This window comes from Dromiciops gliroides, chromosome 2 (genome assembly GCF_019393635.1).
Source record: "Dromiciops gliroides isolate mDroGli1 chromosome 2, mDroGli1.pri, whole genome shotgun sequence".
NCBI classification, from domain to species: domain Eukaryota; kingdom Metazoa; phylum Chordata; class Mammalia; order Microbiotheria; family Microbiotheriidae; genus Dromiciops; species Dromiciops gliroides.
In genome coordinates this window covers 438,678,993-438,696,769 of record NC_057862.1, presented here as the reverse complement: position 1 = coordinate 438,696,769, position 17,777 = coordinate 438,678,993, and the positions used below count along the sequence as shown (strand labels likewise).

The 17,777-nt window shown below is 36.2% G+C and overlaps 1 protein-coding gene across 5 annotated transcripts in view; it reads right to left on the bottom strand.

Annotated features, from left to right (window-relative positions):
• The window catches only part of GMEB2 (glucocorticoid modulatory element binding protein 2), a 56,425-nt gene that overhangs the window by 13,619 nt on the left and 25,029 nt on the right, over positions 1-17,777 (bottom strand). For 4 of the 5 annotated variants that reach the window (XM_043980194.1, XM_043980195.1, XM_043980196.1 and 1 more), the window contains 5 exons: positions 17,371-17,474; positions 12,665-12,822; positions 7,249-7,320; positions 1,508-1,645; positions 416-538 (listed from right to left, as the gene is read on the bottom strand). In XM_043980194.1, coding sequence (XP_043836129.1) covers positions 416-538; positions 1,508-1,645; positions 7,249-7,320; positions 12,665-12,822; positions 17,371-17,474 — 595 coding nt within the window. The remainder of the gene's footprint in view (positions 1-415; positions 539-1,507; positions 1,646-7,248; positions 7,321-12,664; positions 12,823-17,370; positions 17,475-17,777) is intronic. The other variant, XM_043980197.1, reaches the window with a different exon arrangement.

Genomic DNA, 17,777 nt, shown 5'->3' with positions numbered 1-17,777 from the left:
TATTTACTCTGTGTATATTTTCTATTTACTTATCTATCTGCATGTTGTTTCCCTCCAACAGAAGATAAGCTGCTTGAGGACAAGAACTATTGTGTTATTGTCTTTGTTTCATAAGTATGTAGGACAGTGCCTAGCCCATAGGAAGAGCTTAAAAACTGCTTGCTGAAATGAACTAAAATGAACATTTCATACTTATTTAGTTGTTAAAATAAAGTATGCATCAATGGGTGCGATAGCATATAATCCAAAAATAATAATGTACAGTTCTGAATTTCCGCAATGTTCATTTGCTGCTAGTAATGGAGAGAATCATTGCTTAACTGTTTTAACATGTATTCTGAGAAGACCACTGTCTCCTAAAGCATGATACTTGGCCATAATTATGGCTGGGTTTTTCTCTCCCAGTGGTACATACCTGCCAAATCTCGAGTATACTGTTCTCGGGAGCGGTCCATCTGGCACTTGTGACTAGCAAGGACTTTCTTCACTAAATCCAACATTCCAAAGTTCTGTACAATGTTGTTGAGTAAGACAGCATCTTTAAAGGAAAATGTGAGACAGGAATAATAATCTCTGAAGGAAGACTGAAAACTTCGCAAAGGAAGGTCTATATCTTTTCCCAGAAAGGGAAAGGTTTTCTAAGACTCTTAATTGTTTTCAGGAATACATACTAGAAACTAAACCCAAAACAACTTTTTTAAATAAGCAAATTGTCTTGGCATGTTCCTTAGGAAAACAACATGCCAGGATACTAGAGTAAGAGCTATCTAATGGAAAGACCTAGAAAATGTAAACAAAACATCTTGAAATCATGAGGATCCTTTATTATGGGTTCTTACATCAAAGGTTGAATCTTTCATCTAGGTCCTACTTTGTAGTCTGTATTTTCTTTAGGACTCTGATGCTATTCATATAATATAGAAAACTTGACTTATAAATAAGGTACAATTTTCTTTTTTTTCTTTTTTTTTTGGCAGGGCAATAAGGGTTAAGTGACTTGCCCAGGCTGGATTTGAATTCAGGTCCTCCTGAATCCAGGGCTTGTGCTTTATCCACTGCGCCACCTAGCTGCCCTGGTATAATTTTCTTAACTGACAGAAAGAATTCCTAAAACAGTTGGAAAAATATCTGGTTGACAGATTAAAAATCAGATTTTTTAAAAAGACAGTCAGGGGGCGGCTAGGTGGCGCAGTGGATAGAGCACCGGCCCTGGATTCAGGAGTACCTGAGTTCAGATCCGGCCTCAGACACTTGACTTACTAGCTATGTGACCCTGGGCAAGTCACTTAACCCCCATTGCCCAGCAAAAAAAACCCAACAAAACAAATAAAAAGACAGTCAGGTCCATGTTGTAGGATAGATATTAGTAGCTATGATTCCCCCAAATTTGCCTCTATTGAGATAGGAAAATAGAGCTATAAGAGAAAAGGTAATATACCAATCATTAAACAATACAAGGGCAAAATCTGTGGCTACTATAGTATAATGATAGCTTTCAAATTCTCACCTCGAAGCTGTAAGGGAGGATCCTGGACCCGCTGCTGCAATCCCTTCATCATTTCTACCAGCTCCTGGTGAAACTCTTGAATCACTTCTTCTAATAAACCAGCATCCTTCAGCCCTCGCCAAAAGGCAAAAGTTTCATCTGGAGAAATTAAAATAACCTCTGGTGTCAAGAATGAGGTTTCACTTCAATTAACAATGTCTCTTCTCAGAATTCAATTAAACAAAGATTAAATACACACTTTCTACACACAAGACACTATGCTAGAGTCTAGGGCTACAAAAACAAAAATCTAACTGTCCCTTCCCTTGAGAAGTTAATTTTCTATTGGGGGAAACAACATGCAAATAATTAAATATAACATAATGTAATTTGAGTTGAGAAGGGAAGATGTCACACAGGGTGTGGCACCTGAGATAAGCCTTAAAAAAAAAAAAGGTAGAATGGAATTTAATATAGTGCTATCATATAAGAAACATGCCTTTCAAGATTTCAGAGAGTCCCAGAGTAGGAAGAAAAATCCAATCTCCTCCAGTCCAATCCATGGCTGAACAAGAATCTCCTCTCTATCACATTACCAATGAATGGTCATATAGCAATGGCAAATCCACCACCTCCTAAAAGGTACCTCATTCCTCTTTTAGACAGCTATAATTGTTAGAAAGCTTTTCCTCACATTAAGCTATAAACTGGAGGTTACAACTTCCACTCATTGCTCCTAGTTCTGTCCTCTGGGAACAGGAAGACTAATGACTCTTCCACAAATTTAAATATAGCTATCACATTCACTTCTCTACGATAAACAACCCATTTCTTTAATAAAACAAACATATAGCATGGCCTTCTACCATCCTAGTCACCCTGCTCTGGACCACCTCTAATTGGTCAACATAGTTGCTAAATTGTAGTACCTTTAAGTAAAGCCAGTACTGTAAACTGATCTGACTAGGTCAGAGTCACCTCCCATGTTCTGGACACAAAATGTCTATTAATGCTGCCTAAGAAGGAATTAACTTTTTTGGCTGCCATCTTGTACTACTAATTTGTCTTTATTTTATAGATCACCAAAATATAAACTCATTTTCAAGAGTTATTACCTAGCCAGGTCTTCCCCATCCTGTATCTCTGCTGATGATTTCTTGAACTCAAGTACAGAGCTTTATACTTATTCCTAATTCCACTGTGTAGAAGATATCGCAAGAAGAAGAATGTACCTCCCCAAAAATGGGAGAAAAAATCATGGACTATATTAATATCTAAAAGGTGACTGAGACCACTAGTAACTACTGACCCATAATACCTATTTAATCATTTTTATAGAATCTTTAGAAGCAATCTACCTACATATCCATGTCACACTTGATATTAAATGAGAAGAGATCAGGGAGGCTTTCATAAGGGACTATAGGCCTAATAGGACTAAGAAGCTATATTCTTTAACTATTTCAAAAGGGATTCAAAGGTACATATAAATACAAGATTCCATTTTTTATCGTTTGTTGGTTACAAAAAAGCATTTGACTCAGTAGAGCAAAACACAAGCTTAAAGGGCTCTTCTTTAAGGAATAAGTTGTTTCTCATGCGTATGCTCAAATTATACAAGACTACTTGATAAATGCAACCACAAAAATAACTTTGTTCAATGACCTTTTGACTATTAATATCTAGTGGGAAATATACTAAGAAGGTGTGTGGTAGTCAAAGATGTGCACACTGTCAACAGATCTCTTGAATAAAGAGGGACCCAATAGTAGAGGGAATGTCCATAGATGGTGAGGGTCTCCTGGTGTTCTTGTTTGATAAGCAATGTTTGGGACTTGACTCTGTCATCACATTACAGAGCTTTCACAATGACAAGAGATTAGCCAATCAATCTAAACAAGAAAAACTTAATGGATAAAAATGTGGACCATAATTGGATAGCCAATTCACTAAATTAGTACAACAATATAGATATTTGGGGAAGGTACAACAATGAGTTGTGTAGCAAAATGAAGAGAAACAGAGTAGGCTGGACTACTGTTAGTAAACTACACAATGCTTTTAATGATCCCAAGATGCTATAATCTCCAAAGAGTCAAAGGAGTAGGTGATTCAAAGAACAACAGAGAAGTATATGATAAGCATAAGCAGGCAACAGCATGCTTCAAGTCAATCCAATTCAACATTAGATGCCTACTATGTACCAGGCACTGTGATAGGCACCAGTAATATAAAGAAAAAAGTGAAACAATCCCTGCCCTCAAAGCTTACATTCTACTCTTTAGATACAAAATGTATTTAAGTAAACACAAAGTATGTATAAATATAAAATTATTTCAAGTTGAATTGACTGGTTAATAACTAAGAGGTTTAGGAAAAAGCTTCACATAGGTGGTGGCATCTGAGCATTGCATAAATTTAAGAGTATCCATACCTAATCTACACAAAATACTCTGAACTTAAAAAAGGAATGGGAAGAAGGAAATGGATTGAATTTCCCACAATTTCCTGCCTTTAGATGTATACTGACTAGTACTGATACAAAAATTGCTCTTGTTGAAATTCAGTATGAATAAGCAAAAAAAACCAAGTACACTCCTTTAAAAGAAGATGAAACAATACCAAGACGACCTTCATTACAGGAATATAAAAAAAGGAAAGGGAGGGGCAGCTAGGTGGCACAGTGGATAAAGCACCAGCCCTGGATTCAGGAGTACCTGAGTTCAAATCCGGCCTCAGACACTTGACACTTACTAGCTGTGTGACCCTGGGCAAGTCACTTAACCCCCATTGCCCCACAAAAAAAAAAAAAAAAAAGGGAAAGGATCCCAAGGAGCATCTATGATTTCCAATGATGACATCTCTTCTATGACTGGAGTAAGAAATATCATTAGAAAAGAAGATGAGTCAATCACGTGTATTAAAATATGGATGGCCAGAGTGATCTACCAATATCCACAAGATGTAAAGTCCTAGAAGGCCCTCTGGACATTGTCTGGACCCTTTGTGGGAAGGGAATCTTCCTATGGAAGATGAACTGCCCAGTGTGATAAAAGCAGGATGAATTGAGAGAGCATAGATATGATGAGATAACAAATCTACTTAGATATTGAAGCATAAATTTCATATATTTAGTTTATAATTCTATATCAAGGGTTCTTAGGCTGGAATCCATGGATAGATTTCAGAAGGTGTGTACACTTAAAATGAGGTAGAAAAATTATATCTTTACTTCAAAATAACTGTTTTCCTTTGTAATCTTGCATATTTTTTTTACATTTAAGAACATTATTTTAAAGAGTACATAGTTTTCACCAGACTTCCAAAGGGGTCTTTGACACCAAAATAGTTAAGAACTGTTGTAGTCTGTCAATTTTTTTGAATCCTGGTTCTGTTATCCAATTTAGTTATCTATTCTAATTTCTTGTCATCTGCAAATTTAATAACTGTATCACCTATGTTTTTATCTAGGTCACTGATAGAAATGTTGAGCAATGCAAAGGATTGATCTCTCAAAAACCAGTCAAGATCTCTTTTCATGCTCTGCTACCATAAATTAAATAATTATAGAAATTTGCCCAGAATTAAAGTTAAGCTCACAGGCTTATAAATACTGACACCCTTATTTTGAAAATCACACACTTGTCTATGTCTCCCTCCAGTCTTGCAAGCCTCTCTTCCATTCTCCATGATTTTGCAAAAAGCACTTAGACGACAGTTCAGAAATCTCACCAGCCAGGTCTTCAGTACTCTAGAATGTGGCTTGTCTAAAGCAAACGACTTGAACACACTGAAGACAGCTAGATGCTCTGTTTATATTGTCTCAATTATCAATTCTCAAATGCTTGTCAACCATTTTTGCTGTATCTTTTCCAACAGAAAACTGCTTTTTTTTTGGTATAGAGCACAGAAGCAAAATCAGAAATAACTAGTTCTGTCTTTTCTCTGTCATTTTATCATAACCTCCCCTCTCCAGAATCTTGGTGGCTCCATCCCTCTGTAAAACTTTCTCTTATACCTTTAAAAAGCCCTTTTGTGTGCCCTCCACAGTTACTGCCAGCAATAGCACATTCTAAGCTTTAGCATACTTGTTTTTCTTACAGAACTGTCATTTTTTTATGTTCATCCTGATACCTGCCATCTTTAATGGCATCTTTAATATAAAAAAACACTATAGGGGGCAGCTAGATGGCGCAGTGGTTAAAGCGCTGGCCCTGGATTCAGGAGTACCTGAGTTCAAATCCAGCCTCAGACACTTAACACTTACTAGCTGTGTGACCCTGGGCAAGTCACTTAACCCCCATTGCCCCGCAAAAAAACCCAAACAAAAAACAAACAAACAAACAAACAAAAAACACTATAAGTTGATCAAGAAATTTCCTACACCTCCATATCTGTCATTTTAGAGATTTCTACTATTTCTTCCTCAATAAAAGACATTGTGTTTTCAGAATTGCATTTACTTAGTTTCTCTTTCATCCTATGCCAATTTCCCTGGTAGAATTTTAGGCAATAGGATCCTATTTATCCTATCTCTTAATTCTTTTAAATCAATTCCTCCCAAATATAGGATGCACAGTGAAATCATGCCAAGCTTTCCCCGCTCCTTTTCTACAAAGTTCAAAGATGCATCGGTCATTTCTTCCCAAGGTTTACATGGTTTCTACTTCAGCTAACAGTTTCTCTTTGCTGATCAGAATCAAGTCCATAATAGAAGTTCTATGGTCACTTTATTTACCTTTTGAAGAATGAAATGATAAAGCAAATCAAGAATTTATCAACTGCTTTCCTTTTGGTAAAGAGCTCCAGCAGATATCCAGATGGCCTTTATGTCAAGTTTGTGATGTGTTTCCTGAAATGTTCATCTACTTCATCCTTCTGTTTAGTAGTCTTTAGAATACTTATACCACAATATTATTTTTGAATGATCTTTATTGATTGTCATTGAAATATGTTCTACTATGTTTTCCCCCTCTATTTTATATACTTCCTTTGTTCTTAATATACAATGCTTACTAATCCATTCCTTTTGAATAAAACTCAACCCTTCTATCATCAAATTCCAGTCACAAGTAGCAGCCCACCAAGTTTCAGTGATACCCAGGAGATAGTAATTAACTTCCCCACATTAATACCTTTTGTTCATCTTGTTTATTGCACATATAAGCAGAATATGAGGTTGCATGTTTCCCTCTTCTTAGATATCATCTGCTTTGAAATACTAGTCCTCCTGAGTCAGATTCTTCTTCCTATATACTACTTGTTATACTCTGTAGTATCTAGTTTAGTGGCTATGTATGAACAGTTTTTCTCCTGCATTCTCCATTTTCAGTTTAAAGCCTTTTTGATCAGATTCATGTTTTGAGACAAAGATACTTTTTTTTAAAAACTACCTTCCGTTGGTTGTACTCCATTCTAGACCAAACTCTTTATATTTCTTTTATTTTAAGTTATATAAAGTCTGTTCTCTGACACCATCTTCTTGAATGGCTATTCTCCTCTGCTTAGAAAATTACAGTTTCCAAACCTTGCCTTATCATGTGCACAAGTAGAACATAAAATATAGTTCCTATCCCCAAATGGCTTACCATACATATAATTTTTTAAATGCTGTACATACAGCACCTTCCATTCAGGTTCCCTTGTTTGACCTTCTTTTTCATTTCCTCAAAGTTCTAACAAGAATTTCCAATTGTACGATTAATGACAAACAAATGGTCAACAATCACTACCCTTTGTCTTGCGGTTTTCATGCATTATACCTCCAATGGTGGTAGTCCAGTCACCAGTGTCCTCACAAGTTTCTATGGTGATTGTAGCAGGAGACCCATTCACTGCAACCAAAAAACAAAAAAACAAAAACAAAAACCAAACCCACAATCATTTATACAGATTTTGTTTTTCAAAATAGCAGGCAGCTTTTCTTTGTTAATCTTGATTTATTTCCTTTCTCTCATCTATTATATGATTGCTCTCTTTAATTTCCACCTCCAGGATAATGCTATCTATACACCTCAGTACTTCAATATTTACTAGCCTTATATTAAGTTCCTACTTTTATTTTCTCCATTATTTACTCTCCAGTTTATTAGATCTTTTCTCTAACTATCAATAACATGACAACATAGGTGTTTTCCTGTTTGAATCTTTTCCATTTAGAACTGTATAGGCTCATCCTAAGAGTAATCATTCTTATTATCACACAGGACTATAATAGCTATTTTTAAGTTTCATTGATGAAATTTTGTTTTTCAGTATCTTCCATGTTTGTATACTTCTAAATTTAAAAACTGAGGACTTTCTACGTTGCTAGGAGAAATACCAATAGTTAATTTCTCAATTTTACATCTAAGAAGACTGGAAATCAAGAGACCTAGATTCTAGTCCCATATCTGTCACAAAATATCTGTGTGATCTTAGGCAAGTCAACTAATCTCTGTGGCTAAAGATTTCTCATTTGTAAAGTAAAGCAGTTGCATTAGAATAGACCTAATCCAATTTATATCTCTTAAGGCCTATGTACAAGGCACTATGTTAAGTAATGAGAATAAAATAAATAAAACAGCCTTAAGCTTATATACTAGATGACCTAGATGGCCTCTTTCAGATCTAAATTTCTGATTCAATGTAATCAATCTCTCTCTCTCTCACACACACACACACACACACACACACACACACACACACAATAATATAGTATATAGTAATTCTCCAAATACCATCTCAGTTTATACTAGAGGACTTTAATATAAATGTTGATGTTCCATCAAACACTCTAGACTTGTCATCACTATTTCTTCAAATACCAATGACCTAGAGTAGCTATTTCAAATCTTTTCTCCCAGAGGCCCCCTCCCCACTCCCTTTCAAATAGAAAACCTTCACTCATACTTTTTTGAGAATATAAGGCCTTTCACTTGGAGCTGCCTCTTCTCTTCTACATTTCAAGACCCCTTGACTTCATATCCATTCTCTCTTTCTCTAATTTTACCCTAGGTTCTATCTCTACCAGCAGTTTGCACACACATTCCCACTCCCAACTCCCAATCATATTAATTCTTTCCCTTCCTCCTTCCCTCCCAGTTCCTTTTCTTATGGCTAAAATTATGCTCAGCTTTCCCCCATTCTTGGAAAAAAAAAACACAACAACTTTCATTTCAACCTTCATTCTACCATTCCTTCAAGCTATCATCCTATTTATCACTCCTTAAATCACAGTCACACTCCTAGATTCACTTCTTCTCTTCTAATTAGCTTCTCAGACCCTCACAATTTAGTTTCTAACCACATCACTCATCTGAAACTTCTCTCTCTCTCCAAGGTTACTAATAATTGCTAACTGACAGATCATCTGGTGTTTTTTTAATCCTCTTCCTACTTGATCTCTATGAAGCATGTGACATTGTTAACTACACTCTCCTCATTAATTCTCTCCACTTCTCTCTTGGTTTTCTTCATACTTGTATGGTTGCTCCTTCTTAGTGTCTTCTGCTTGATCATCTATCAATGGGATTCCTGATAACTGTGGGGACTTTGTTTTGAACTCTCACCCTTTCTCTTGGTGACCTTATCAGTTTCCATGGGTTTATTTATCATTTCTATTCAGAGAACTCCAACACACACACACACACACACACACACACACACACACACACACACACTCACGCACCGCACCTGCAGTCCTAGCTTCTCTCTCTCCTGGGCTCTAGTTCTAAATTGTTACTAGATACTTCCAACTGAATGTCTTATAGGCACCTCAAATTCAACATATTTAAAACAGAATTCATTATCTTTCTCCTAAAACCCTTCTCTTCTGAACTTCATGATTTCACCTGAGAGTACCACTATCCTTCCTGTCATCCAGATTCACAGCTTAAACTTTCCATGCTCTTCCACCCCTTATATCCAATCAGTTGCCAAGGATAATCTAGTCTACCTCCACAATATCTCATTTATCTATCTCCTTACTCACACAGTCACCATCTTAGTTCAGCCTCTCATTACCTCTTACTTAGTCTATTGCAATTGCCCCTTACTTGGTTTTCTTGACTCAAGTCTCATCCCTCTCTAATCCAACATCCACACAGTTGAAAACAGTATTTCTAGATCACAACACTAACTGTATCACTGCTCTGGTCAAAAAGCTCTAGTAGCTGGTTCCCTTTTGTCACTAGAGTAAAATACAACTCCTTCTGTCTAGAATTTAAAGCTGTTTTCTTCCTTATTCCAGCCTATCTTTCCAGAATTATTACATAGCACTTCCTTCATCTAGTCCACATTCTAGTCAAAATGGTCTGATTGTTGTTTTTCCTCACCTATAACACTCTTCCATCCCCATGCCTTTGCACTAGCCATCTTCCGTATCTGGAATGCATTCCCTTTTCACCTATATCCGTCAGAATCACTAGCTTCTTTCAAAGCTTAAGTGCCACTTCCTACATGAGGCCTTTCCTGATACCCTTAGCTGTTCTCTCCCCAAACTACTTTGTATTTACTTTGTACATATTTTGTACTTACTTGTTATGTGCACATGTTGTTTCCACCAATTAAATTCAAGATCCTTGAGGACAAGGGGATTATTTTGGTCTTTGTATGCCCAGTGCCCAGCACAGTACAAAACCCATAGTAGGGACCTAATAAATGTTTGTTGAATGACTAAAAACTAGGGAGACAACATGGTACAATGGAAAGGGCACTGAACTTAAAAGTTATAGGACCTGTGTTCAAATCACACCTCTTCTAATCACTGCCTGTGTCCTGGACATTGGACAAGTCACTTAGCTTCTTTGCTCCTCATTTTACCCATTTGCAAAATGAGGGGAGTTGAACAAAAAGACCTCTAAGGTCTCTTTTCAGTTTCGATTTATGATCATATGTACTGAAGGTCTTGAAAAAGTACTTTAGTAAATTATTGGAATATATCTCAATTTGGTCATCCTGAACTTCCTCCAGAATTTCTAATCAAATTTACCACTTACACACAGTATTTTTTGAAACTGTACATATTCTAGCCATAACTATATAAAGTCATTTAATTTTTTTTAAAAACTAGGCACTTTAGTTTTTTTTCTTTGGGTAAGACAAATTTTTGTGAGCATTTTCCACAGAGACTGGTAATGCACAATTTATCAAAGAACATGAATAATATAAAGAATGAAGGCTTAATATTCTCTAATAATCATACATTCTTGCTTGTCAACAACCTGATTTATTTTAGGCCCGAATGAATTTCTAATTTCTTTTAGATAGTAGGTCTATGAATTGATGCTAATTCTAAATTAGTATAAAGTACTCACATTAAATGTTATAAGAATTCACTTAGAACAGAAAAATCTCTAAGCCCTCAATGAGCTGGATACAAATTTTTCTTCTTTTGTACTTATTGGGTAGAGTGGTCACAGGTCTTATAATACCCCTTAATTATTTCAAAGATAATTTGTGTTAATGGTCACTAATTTACTATTTTATTTGGTCAGCTTGCATTGATTAGGGAAGACCAAAAACATAAGAGTTGTTTTTAATACAGTATGAGGTAAATTCATTTCCGTGTTGCAGCAAGTATAGAACAGGCATTTGCGACATTAGTGTATAGACAGCATTTTTCTAGCACAGGAAACAACTATTTAGCTGGGTGACTGTGGTTAAGTCACTTAAAATCTTCCTGGCTTCAATTTCTTCTTCTGTAAAATTAAGATTGCTAAATTATTCATAACATCCTTTATGTGCTAAAACAAAATTCCATTTCTGATTATAAACTTCAATACTGATAAATTATCTGTAGGCATCAGGTTGCTTTTTTCAGAAATTAGGATGAATTTTTGAAGATAGTCTCTCAACTAGTCACATGACCAAAAGCATTGATTTGTGGGACTAGAAAAATCTTTGTAACAAGTTTCTCTGACAAGTGACTCATTTCCAAGCTATAAAAGGAACTGATTCAAATTTATAAGAGTAGCCATTTCCCAATTGATAAAATGGTCAAAGGATATGAATAGGCAGTTTTCTAAGGAAAAAATCCAAGTCTTATACCCCAAAATCGCTAATAATTAGAGAACTACAAATTAAAGTAATTCTGAGGTTATCCATCTCAAAACCATTATATTGGCAAAGCTGACAAAAAGGATTAATTATTTGCAAGACTTGAGGGAAGATTTGCAGCTTTGGTATATAAAGTTAAATAATCTTTACATAGCCCTAACACAAACTGACTAGCAAAACCCTTTAATTAGAACTTAGGTACTGAAAGTCCACACTTCCCTTATAACATGCAAAAGAAGCATCAATAACCATATATCTAACTGGTTGCTGAAGCCTCTAGGTCTTACCAGGGTTTCTTGGGCATGACTTTAAAATGATACACTGTTAAATCACACATATTCTGCTTAAAAAGGATGATGCAAACTTTTAGTGCCAGATAAAATGGACCTAATACTCTCAAAATTCTTCCCTAAGTACTAAAAGGCATGAATGTTCTATAATTGAAGAAAAGAGCTACTGCTTTAGGACTAGTAAAAAAAAAAAGCAAATGCTCTTTCAAATGAAGTTCTTCAGTAATAGCTGAGAAAAACACAAAAGAGTTGGAAACCCAATTCTGCCTATTGAAATATTATTAAATTTAGAATTATGGCTTTCAAAAAAGAAACTCATAAGATAGAATTCTAGGGATTACTTAATTCTATCAGAAGAAAATGTTAAGTAGTTTGATTAAGGCAACTTTCATTGAAAAAAGTTAAGTAATTTATTAGTCATTTGTTAATTTCATAAGCTGGTAGAAAATGGGACTCAAAATCCAATTTGAGGTAGTGAAGTGACTTTATAATTTTCTCACTAAAAACAGAGAAACAGAAAGAGACCAGCATAGTGAGGCATGGAGGAATTCTTGTGACGCTAAGGAGGCAGTCTCACTTGTTCATCTCTCTTTTTGCAAGTAGAAACCACTGAAAGGGGAGTTTACCACAGCCAGACTTCATTTACTTGAATTGTCTAAATTAGCTTATTCCAGGCAGTGATTATTCCATTATACCTAACAGAACAGGAAATTTAGAAAAGGAAGAAACATAAATATAAAGCAAAATGTAACATAAAGCAAGAGAAACAAGCCTGTACCTAGAATATAGTCACAAAGTATAAAGCCATATTTATATAGCTCAGTCAGAGGTGGGCACAAAGAAAACATACCATCTGCAGAAGCAGGAGTGATAGGGATGTACTCTGTTGATGTCTGACTACTTAAAGCCACTCTGGCACCAGACAAGTCGATTTTAGTGCTGCGGCAGGTGTTCGAACAGACCTTGTCATGTTGATAAAAGTCCAGTTCTCCAGAATCCATGATCTTCCTGTGGCAAAGGATTATATATAAAGAGTATAATCATAAGCTGATCACAAACCACCAAAGGGACACTGAAGTCAAAACTTACAATTGTCCCAACTCAAACACGAACTATTTATCTTTCTATCTAATCATCTTTTACTTGTCCTTAAGTTGGAACAAGTCAGAAAGGAACAATATACGTTCAGGCAAAAGAAAGTTCAGCAATGATTTTATGGCATCTGAGAACATGTTAAGACTCTTGCCAAGCAGGCCCTGCAAGGTTTGAGTCCCTTATGCTAAAGAATCACAAAATCACAGATTTAAATGGGAAAGGAACCGTACTTCTGGCTACACCCCCTTATTTTACAAATGAAGAAACTGAGGCCCACAGAGGTTAAATGACTTACCTATGGTTAGAAAGGTATAAGTGGCAGAGCCAGAATTAGAAGCCAGGTCCTCTGACTCCAAATACAGTACTCTTTCCACTAAACCAAGAAGCCAAACACAAAAGTCACAGTAGCTAAAGCAGTTAGCAGTAGCCTTCAACTTATTCAGTAAGTTTCTTATTCAGTAAGAAATGTTTACATTATTACCTAAGATCTCTTAAATTCCATAAAATAAAAAGAAAATGTTATGTAGTGGAAAGGGCACTGGGCTGGGAATCAGGAGACCAGGGTTCTAGTCCTGGTTTTGCCACTCATTTGTTCCTTAAGCTTCCCCAGGCTTCAACACCCTTAGCTATAAATGGGTAGGAGAGAAGGGAAGCTTTTTCTAAGATTGCCCCTCAAAATCTGAATGCTATGACTGTGATTATTTAAAAATATATTAATAAAACTGAATAAATCATTTGTCCTTTCCTGCATGAGAAAAGTAAAAAGACAATGGGAAATAAGTAATAAGAGTAGAAAAGACAGAAGAAAGAAGTAGCTAAGGCTCCTCTCCAAACTACAAACAATGAACAAGTGTCTGAATTGCAATTGGGCCTAGAAATTATTTTGCTTTACAATGAAAGGGTAAGGGTGCCCTTTCTAATGTTTTTTCTTGAAAATTCAAATGTCCCACTAGCTTTTGTAAAGCCAATGAAGACAGAAAAAGAATGGTGTTTATTTCATAAAGGACTATTATCTAATTCTTGATTTAGCAAAAATGACTCATAGATAGTGGTAAGAAGTAGTTTTGAAGAATGCTTGTGGAAACTAGAAGGAAAGGAATAGCACTTAAGAATTCTAGTAAGTGTAAATCCCAGAAGTATATGTAGAGAAGACTTATCTAACAAAAGGAACTATTAAAGAGTCCTCTCTCCAAAGGCTAACTAACTAGATAGTTCTCAGGGCATTTTCCCATATCATTCTAGAAGCAAAATTCAAACACAAAAAAAGGAGGAGGGGAAAAGGAAATGGGCAACAAAATCTTAGATATTAGAACATAAGAGATTGCATAATTTATGGTCTTTAACTAAAACCTAAGAAATAAATGCCAGAAAGTCTACTGCGGGTAACCCTTCTGCCGTGGGTTCTAAGAGAATGGTGATAACCTAGAAGGTTATTTTCATTTCTGGCTTCCTTGACACTCATTATTGCTAGACAGCTACTACTAGCTACACTGAGGATTCTCCATTTCCTCCTTCCTATAGCATCACTGCTTAAGCAGAGGTTCTTCAAAAGAAAGTTTCCATCATGTTTTTTTTGGTGAGGCAATTGGGGTTAAGTGACTTGCCCAGGGTCACACAGCTAGTAAGTGTCAAGTGTCTGAGGCTGGATTTGAACTCAGTTCCTCCTGAATCCAGGGCTGGTGCTCTACCCACTGTGCCACCTAGCTGCCCCTCCATCTTTTTCCTTATATCTCTGATATCAGGTTATGTCCTACAAAATCAGAGGTTGACTTCTCTCTGCCTAAGGAGATAAGTGGAACTTAAAAGATAACATCAGAAAAACCAATTTGAAAATATATGAAGTACTATAGAAATATATGGTGTTATCGATTTATGGTTGAAGTGAGGGGAAAAAACAAGTTATATTCTGGCAAGGGAAAACTAAGATATAAACTTCACGAAGGGGTGGGGTTTAGTTTTGAAGCCTGTTTATTTGCAAATCTGTGTCTAAATATTTTTAAATCTGTGTGCCAATTTCTGGCACAGATGGATTGATCATTTTGCTACAGAGATGCTGCCAAAAGGCTCCATTTTTTCAACTGAAAGTTTATTCTGCTGGAGAAATGGCCTTTTCTTCAGGAAGCCAGCTTTGGCAAACAAGAGAATGAAAATGGGATATTAAAGGTAAAAAGCTCTTCTGCCTTAGGCCAAACTTGACAAGAAGTTCTCACAGCTAAAACAGCCAGGCAGAAATTTGGTTAAAAATTAATTGGACTGGAAGGGATATAATATTTAATTTTATTTAACAATAAACCTTTCTTGAAGTATCTATCAGCTGAAAGGTGCTAAGGCCTTACATCCAGCCTGAGTGTGTCCCATTCCCTTTTTTTCAAGAATGTCAAGCATTCTAAGCATTCTAGGATTGACTGTGCAACTAGAGAACTCTGGTTACTTGGGCAGACTGTAAATTATCAAAGAAAGAGAGTTCATCTCAGAGTCTAGACCAGTAATTCTAAAAGTATGGTCCAGGGACCTATATGCATCACTGAGATCCTTTCAGGGGGATCACCAAGTCAAAACTATTTTCATAATAATATTAAGTTTTAATTTCTCATATGGTAAATATCGAGAGATAAAACCCATGGAAACAAAAGCTCTTTGGGAGATCCTCAATAATTTTTTAAGTGTATCAAGGGTTCCTGAGACCAAATGATTAGAGAACCACTAGTTTGGATAGACACAATTATACTCAAAAAGCAATAGGAAAATATACCCGGGAGACCTCAAAATGAAAGAAGATACTGGAAGCTGTCACTATGCAGAGAGGGCAACTTGAAATCATATCTTTAAACTGTTAAGTATCAAAAAAGACCCTGAGGGATATAGAGGGCAGCAATATTAGACATGTCTGAAAATTTCAATAAACATACTTCTAAAACTGATAATAATAAAGCTGTATTTGACAAATCCCTGTATAACCCCAGAACAGTTCCAGAACCTGTTAGAGATCCGGTTATTCTTATTAATCAAAGGAAAAATGAAGAGGGAGACTATCATTGACCCAAACTTTCAGCTTACTAAAAGTTGTTCAAAAGGATGGGCTCAGACAAAATGAAAAGGGGGGAGGGGATCGAGGGGAAAGAAAGAGAGAAAAAAGAGGGGAGCTAAGTGACAAGGAAGCGGAGAAAAGAAAGAGAGAGCAGCTTGGCGGGGCAGTATTATAAACATTTCAAGCAAGATGTTGATTAGAACGAGCTTCATTTATATTCACTGTAGGAAGACAATAGGGAAAGCAAGAGCCTAAGAGCTTTGCCACAAGCTTTGGAATGAGCTTCCAGGAAAAAAAAAAAGAAAACAGAAAAGAGCCACAAATGCCTGCCTGGCTGATGAACTAAAAGTCAGAAATTAGTCTTGGGGAGGAAGGGGGTGCAGAGGGAAAATAAGCATTTATATAGTACCCACTATGTGCTGGACACCATGCTAAGCACTTTTTTTTACAGATATAATTTCATTTGATCCTCACAACAACCCTGGGAGGTAGGTGCTATTATCATTCTCATTCTACAGTTAAGGAAAGTGAGGCAGACAGAGGTTAAGTGACTTGCCCAGGGTCACACACCTAGTAAGTGTCTGAGGCCACATTTGAACTCAGTTCTTCCTGACTCCAGGCCTTGGTGCTCTATCCACTGAACCACCCAGCTGTCTTAAAGAGGTAGTTAGCTGAAAAAGTAGAACTGAAAGTCAAGAGAAATAAAAATTTTCATCAAGTTGGGTTCAATTCCTTGTCACTGCTATGGCAGATTCAGTGGGAGAATCTAGGAGTTTAATTTTACAGAAAAGTAGGAGAAATCAGGCAAACAATATATATTGGCTTCCTAAACAGAGTAGAGAAAGGAAAACTGAAAAGCTTATAAACAAAATGGGTTTTTTAAAATTCTAAAGCAGAGATTTCTCTCTTCCTCATCTTCCTCTGTCCTTATTCAACTAAAGACTTAGCCTCACTCATTATCTCCAGTTCTCCAAATTTTCCGTGATCTTCCCTCCTGCTAACCTGTCTTTAAGTCAACTGCAGAATTTTTGGACAAGCAGCCTCATGCCAAAGACCAAGTCCAATTCCAGAATAGTCAAAGATTTAGCTGAAATACTAACTTTTAACATTCTGTGCAGTAAAAATTACCTACTACTAAAGTTTGGGTTTTTTGGCTTTTTTTAAATGGAGGATTCTTGGTTCCTGTCATTGAAAGACTTATGAATATCTATTGCTTAGCATTGCTTACCCAGATACAAATGAGCAAATGTAGGGTGGAAGTTCTGGCCCTGGCAACTGCTTACTTTGTGTATCTCTGATAGTAATCATAATGGCAAATGTGGATGATTAAGGTTGCAATGACTCATCAGCTTAACCTGTTGCTTGGCCTGAAACTGTCCCTAATGGAGGGAGGCTATCTTGTCATTCAGGTGCTTGCTACCAAATAGGCTGACCTGAGCATGATCCCATTCATGCGGATTGCTCTTTTCCAGTCCTTCAGAGTTGACTTGCCAGCCAAGTGGACAAACTCCTTAGGGCTGATCACATGCTCATCATACTGAAGAAGAAAGAAAAACAGAACAATCAGTAGCCAAGTGTAAAATTCTGACTACATCATCATTAGCAAAAAAATTTATGGAGTATTCAAAGATTACCCGGAATTTATTCATTTATTACATTCACCACTTATTATGTGATTCTTATCTGCAAAGTACAATGCTAAATACTGGAGAAGATACAAAGAAAATTAAGAAATAATCCTTGCCCTCATTGGGCTTACAATCTGTGTGTGACACACAAATTTGAAAAGCTATTCAATAAATATAAAGCTACAATAGTGTAGAATAAAATATAACAAAAG